Raw genomic sequence first — 6433 nt, 5'->3', positions numbered from 1 at the left:
ATATATATATATATATATATATATACGTACATATCAAAGATAAATTTAATAAAATTATATATATAAAAAATAATAGATTTTATTTCAATTCTAAGAAGAACGAAGAAGAAGAAAATAAGATCTATCTACGAGTAAACGAGAAAATATTATTTCACGATTTAATTGGATTGTTGAAATTTTGCAACTCGTGAAAACAATTCCATCAATTGATAACCATTTCTAAATCCGACAATTGCCATATATGCATAATATGCATAACAATAATTCTTCGAATAATATCAATCACATTTCGCGGAACGAACAACAGATCAAATACAGCGAATTAGAATAGGTTAAAAAAAATATTTTGCCATACGCGGAAATTTAACTCGTGTTTCGTATTGAAAAATAGATACTGCGTAATCTTTTAGAAAACTTTACAACTTATTTATAATGTTGGAATATAATCGCTATTTCTTTCTATTACCAGTCATCATTATCTCGTTAAAATTTTTATTAAGATATTACTATTCAACGCAAATTATCGTTTTAATGAATTTTTCATCGATTTCTATCTCGAAGATTTGCCAAGATTTTACTACTCAAGTTCCATGTGCTAAGTAATTAAAATTTCCTAAGAGAAAACTCTTCTCATATCCGTTAAATTATTATTTTTTTTTTAAATAAATTAATCGTGATAAGAGAATAATCGTTGAAATAAAAAATTTTCTTAATTATAAGCTTCATAAATTTCCATTGTAGCCGAGTTATTGAATCGCGTCATAAGTACTATAGTAGCGTGAAATATAATGTACGTATATTTCTATTAAGATGGATAAAATGTAACTATTAATAAATACTAGAGACAATTGATTTTTTTTTAAATTATTATCATCCGCTATAACGATTCGTAGCGATACGATAACTAAATGCGTATGTAAGTATATATCACTGCCTAAATCATCGACGAATAAGCTTTTTTCCAAATTTTTCTTATCAAATATATACTATTAAATAATATTTTTCAATTATATATCAAGATCTTTTTATTATTTCATAATTAAAGAGAAACAAAGAAATCAAAGATTAGAAAGTAGAAACTAAAATTAAAGAAATAAATTTGTAAGAACGAATAATATTAATTAAGAAGATAAGAATATTATCATATTATTATTATCACAATCCATCTTCGTCGTTTTTCGCAACATTACGTTTATCGAAAAATTTTCATTTATATAATGCAAGTATTTGCGATCGCGTAATTCTTAAAAGATGATATAAAGAACAAGAAATACTATGGAACTCGAATAACTAGGCTGCATCCGACATTTTATACTGGATTTCCTGCGATTATCTCCTTAAAAGGATAGCCGTGAGAGACGAAAGAAATTATTGCACGGAGAGGAGAATGACCGTAACACTGAACTAATTATAAGAATGCTTAACCCTGCTGCACTGTGCAAACGCGTGACGTAATGAATTTGCTATCACGCTACATCTTTGTATCCATGTCTCGACATGGATCATCAATTTTTACCGAGAGATAAAATCGCTCGTAAATGCGATGCATTTGTTTAATACTCGTTGCATACGACGTGGATGTACACCGAGAGGGAAATTTACGTGGAATGTGTAGGTAAGATTGTTGTATTCTTTCTCTCGAGAATTTTTTTGAACGAGAAATATACCATCGCAATTCTAAAGAGTAGGTAGTAAAATTCCTTGGTTCGAATAATACGAAAAAAAAGACCAATATTGTTAAAATACAATCCGATACAATTTAAGATGTAATTTATTTACCAATGTGTCAAGTTTTTCATAAATATATCCGCATTTAGCGATAAGATAGAAAAAGAGAAATTGAAAAAAATGAGGATGAAATTGAACGAAGATTATACGAATTGTGAAATTTTATGTTATTACTTACAATATATATACATATGATGTAATTTTAATTAAAAACAAAAAATATCTGCCCTTACTTTTCAGGTATATTTGCGGTACAAACGCATAATATCAATTTTGATGAAACAGCTGCGAGCCGGCCTAGAATTGGTCGGCAAAATAATGGCATAAAGCGATATGCGTGTCCCATAGGATTCTTTCGATTGAAGAGATATTGTTATTATTTAAGCGGCGGGACAGCACCCTGGAGAGAGGCCTATTTTCACTGCAAAGATAGAAATGCCACTCTGGCTATTCTCGATAGAAATGGGAAGGATCGAATGTTAAGAAAATATTTGTGGAACGATCAATTTAGTAAGTGAAATTTGAATATTTACGATTAAAAAAAATTAATAATTATATTTTTAAATGAATATGATAAAAATCTACTATTTATTTATAGTAAAATCGCTTTTAAAATATTTGATAAATTAGATAAAATTGCGATATATTCCATACAAAAATTATGGATATATTATTTACGCTTTCATACTTCTAATTATAATTATATAATATTATAATGTTTACAAATTACTATTTATAAATTTTCATAATAATAAATTAGAATTAATTACTTTAAAATTTAAATAAATATCTAAAATGATTAAAATATTATATCATAGCAAAATTAGAAAGATGGATCGGTGGAATATACAATTGGCAACAAATGACTTGGGAATGGGGTATGACTGGAGAAAAAGTACATTTTCAAAATTTTGGTCTACCTGAATTTAATCGATCGAAACAATACGCGTGGCACTGTATCACGATCGATCCCACGTTAAAGTATAAATGGAGACCACAAAGTTGCGTCGAACGAAAACATTACGTATGCGAGGTACTGGCTGGACGTATAGGTAAAATTTCCAAAAAAAATTGTACATTTAAAAGATTGGCATATCATTTAAAATAATTACGTTTTCCATGTATATATCAAAATAAAAGAAGATAATTCGCTTGATATTTCGATAACGAAATGAATATAATTTATGAATGTGCTCTGTTTAAATTATAGTCAGAAGACGTAAAAAAACGGCGAATTCTCGTGCATTGCAAAATCAAAAATCCCGAAAGAAAGGTAAAAAATATTTAAATGAATCGCACAAGTCAAATGGACGGAACAAACAGCGAAATGCATGGAAAAAAAGAAATTATGTAGAGCAAAATGCAGACGATTGGGCACATGGTGTGAAATTGGGTTCAAGGCCACCATTTTAGTAAGATATCATGTTATATTATTATTATTATTATAAAAAAATTTTCTCGGCAATATATAACCATATGTGAAAGATAAATGATTCTTATTAACGAATTGCTTATAAATACTAAATAATAATAATAATAACAATATATTAAAAATATTATTAAGAAAAAAGGAAAATTTTCTCAAAAATTATTATAAATTTCTAAATAAATAAAAAATTCTTATAGTATGCATCATAGTATTTTTATAAAAATTTTGTACAAAGTTGAATAAAAATCAAAATAACTTGATCGTAATATATATGATAATGATGATGATAATGATGGTGATTGATGATAATGATAATAATAATAACGATTAAAAAATCGTTATATTTTAAATAAAAATATTTTATATTTTATATCATTTTATCATCATCAAAACAATTTTAACAACAATTTTTATAGGAATTTTTACTTTAATTATGAAAGTATGAAAATTATAATTACAGCAATGAAAAAATGTATGATTCGAATCCACGAATGCGGCATCATTCGAATAAAACTGGACTGATAATGGCACAAATTCAAGAAAAAGAATACAATGCATTTCTAGCCGATGGATCCAATAACGATCCGCAAAGTCTAACGGATAGAAATAGAATTTTTCCTCAAATCTCTGGAATCAACTTGGCGAGTGAAGAAGTTCTAAAAGGTTTTTAAAGCCATAAGCAAAACATTGTATATTATTAATCCCTTTATAGGACTTTAAACATCATTGATCATTGATCATTGATCATTATTATTTCAAAAAATCTTCCAAATTGATATAATATTTACCGAATAATAGATTTATCAAATAATGAATCGAATAAAATTAATCAAATTAATTCTAGTTTTCATTTTAACTTTGTGAAAGATGAAAATCATTTAGATTCTATTAAAGATTGTTGAGCACAGACTGAAATAATTTATTCACAGATTAGATTTGGAGAAATAGTCTCTCATGTTCCTCTCTTTTAATAAATGTAAGATTTTTGAAAATGTATGTAAGTACTTCTGTCTAATTAATTAGTTAATTAAAGTAATTTCGAAACGATAAAATAATAGTTCGATGTATCACGTATATACTATACAATTAATATTCCTTCCCATTTTAATTGCATCTATTTCTTCATTTAATTAATATATGAAATGCGGATTGACTATTTGCGAATTCTATTTTTTAATGTTAATTTTCGCTCATTGCTTCGCTCATTGATATTATATATAGCATTCAAATATTATTTAAATATATAAGAAAAGATAATAAAATTCGAAAGTAAGAATATATTTAAATGCATCTGTATTTTTTAAATTTTTTTGTAAAAAAAAAATAATTATTCATAAAAAAGTAATTTTTCTCACTTTTTTTACCTTATTTTTGAATGATAAAAATTTAGTTTTAAAGAAATAATTATTAATATAATATATTTTGAATGAATGTCTGTTTTATTTTAAAACAAAGAAATATTTTTGAAATAATAAATATTTTTTCGCATCAAATAAATATTTGATCAAATTAAATTCAAACTATTTAAATAATGATAATTACTTGTTAACCGCTACTTAAATTTTAAGAATACACGTTATTACAATGAAAAATGATTATTTTGACTTATTATATATTATATATCGATATATTATATATCGATACAATTACATGTACAAAAAAGATAAAAAAAAATATATATAATTGATTTATCTATACATTGTGTTATTTAATATTGTGTTATTAATATTTAATAATTTAATAAAAATATTTAACATTAATAAAAATATTCATATAAATTTCCTAAGATTTTTATTTTTTATATTTTAACTTAATAATATTAATATTATTAGAAGTAAATATAACTTATACAGTAAAATAAAACTTTTTTATCATTAGAATGTTTCAAAATTTAAATTGATAAAATTAATTAGCTAAATTATAATTAGCTAATTATATATTTCAAAGATATTTTATTTATATTTATATGCATTGTTTTTTCATTTACATATCAATCTACTTATATGTGTGTATGTGTGTGTGTGTGTGTATGTGTGTGTATATATATATTTGCATGTATATCTATACACGGATGTATATGTAATACTATGTGTTTTAAAATTGTAAATTATATTTATTATTATATTGTATAATGTAAACGTACGACTTATTCGTGATAAATTATCGATAAATCATTATGTAACATATTCTTCGCAAAATATAATAATATTATTGAAATTTTTCATCATGTATTTATATGATGTATATTATATCAATAAAAATTGCATGTCAAATGATATTATAACTCGTTTCAATGATAATAATTGTACTGGCTAATTTTTAAAAAAAATTTATATTCTTTCGTAATATTCAACGTATATATATTTTGAATTACAAAATTTTACGAATTTATTATTGATATAAAAATTTTTACAAGTATCAAAAGCTTTCCGAAAGTTAAGTAATTTATATCAATTCTTACTAGATATGGTAATAATGTTTCGCGCATGACTAGATGTCATTTCAATGTACTTATGTTATCACTATTTTTTCTGAACGTAAACAAGATTAAATTAAAAAGAATGCTAATACACAACGGTATGATGAAAATATGAAAATATCAGAAATGAGATGCTCGAGAATGCGCTTTTATTCTCGAAAGATAATTATCAAGGATAAAAAAAGTACGCAGGAAGTACGCGAGAATACGAAAATTCGATACCCGGATTCGAAAATTTTTGAATTTCATATTTCATATTTCATAATTCGAATCTAATATAACTTACACATATTTGCAAACGATTTATATAAATATTATAAATAATTACTTACCTTTATATAGATACAGAGAGCGTCACCCTTTGGTTGTCCATTCGAATCTTTGTATAATTTGATCTTGTCTTTTCCTTTTTCGTCTCGCGCTATAAGACCACACTTGTTGAAAAGCTCGGTAAGTTCATCCATAGTAATATCTAATGGTAGACCGGACACATAAATAGCAGTATTATGGGCTTCGTCCACTTCGAACCAGGTCGGTGGTTCCTGTGATTTTCTTTTGGCTTCCATCTTCTTTTTCTCTTTATCGACCTTTCCTTGTGATTGAGATTGTTGCACAGGTTTTGTTTCTATGCGATTTGCATCTGTAAATCCGTAACTCATTTGATATCTTGCCATGAAATCTTCATCCACCTGAAAAATAAAAAAGTAATCATTATTTTTATGATAATATATATGGAACATATTTTAATAATAACTCATTCAGGAATGTGAATAATAAAATATTTGTAAAAAAAAATT

General features: G+C 25.1%; 2 protein-coding genes across 3 annotated transcripts in view; one reads left to right on the top strand and one right to left on the bottom strand.

Annotated features, from left to right (window-relative positions):
- LOC102672001 overlaps positions 1-3913 on the top strand; it is a 7458-nt gene extending 3545 nt beyond the window's left edge. Inside the window, exons 1-5 of one of the 2 annotated variants that reach the window (XM_006610821.2) lie at positions 1284-1615; positions 1969-2238; positions 2547-2780; positions 2939-3140; positions 3618-3913. In XM_006610821.2, the coding sequence (XP_006610884.1) occupies positions 1579-1615; positions 1969-2238; positions 2547-2780; positions 2939-3140; positions 3618-3828 (954 nt within the window). In that variant the 5' untranslated portion in view covers positions 1284-1578 and the 3' untranslated portion in view covers positions 3829-3913. Of the gene's footprint in view, positions 1-1283; positions 1616-1968; positions 2239-2546; positions 2781-2938; positions 3141-3617 lie in introns of those variants that run through there. The other variant, XM_006610820.2, reaches the window with a different exon arrangement.
- The window catches only part of LOC102672242 (HIV Tat-specific factor 1 homolog), a 33568-nt gene that overhangs the window by 25684 nt on the left and 1451 nt on the right, over positions 1-6433 (bottom strand). The window contains exon 3 of the mRNA XM_006610822.2: positions 5969-6325. Coding sequence (XP_006610885.1) covers positions 5969-6325 — 357 coding nt within the window. The remainder of the gene's footprint in view (positions 1-5968; positions 6326-6433) is intronic.

Source organism: Apis dorsata, unplaced genomic scaffold (genome assembly GCF_000469605.1).
Source record: "Apis dorsata unplaced genomic scaffold, Apis dorsata 1.3 scaffold_78, whole genome shotgun sequence".
In the NCBI taxonomy this organism is placed as follows: Eukaryota; Metazoa; Arthropoda; class Insecta; order Hymenoptera; family Apidae; genus Apis; species Apis dorsata.
The sequence above is the reverse complement of the archived record's forward strand: the minus strand, read 5'-3'. Positions and strand labels throughout refer to the sequence as shown.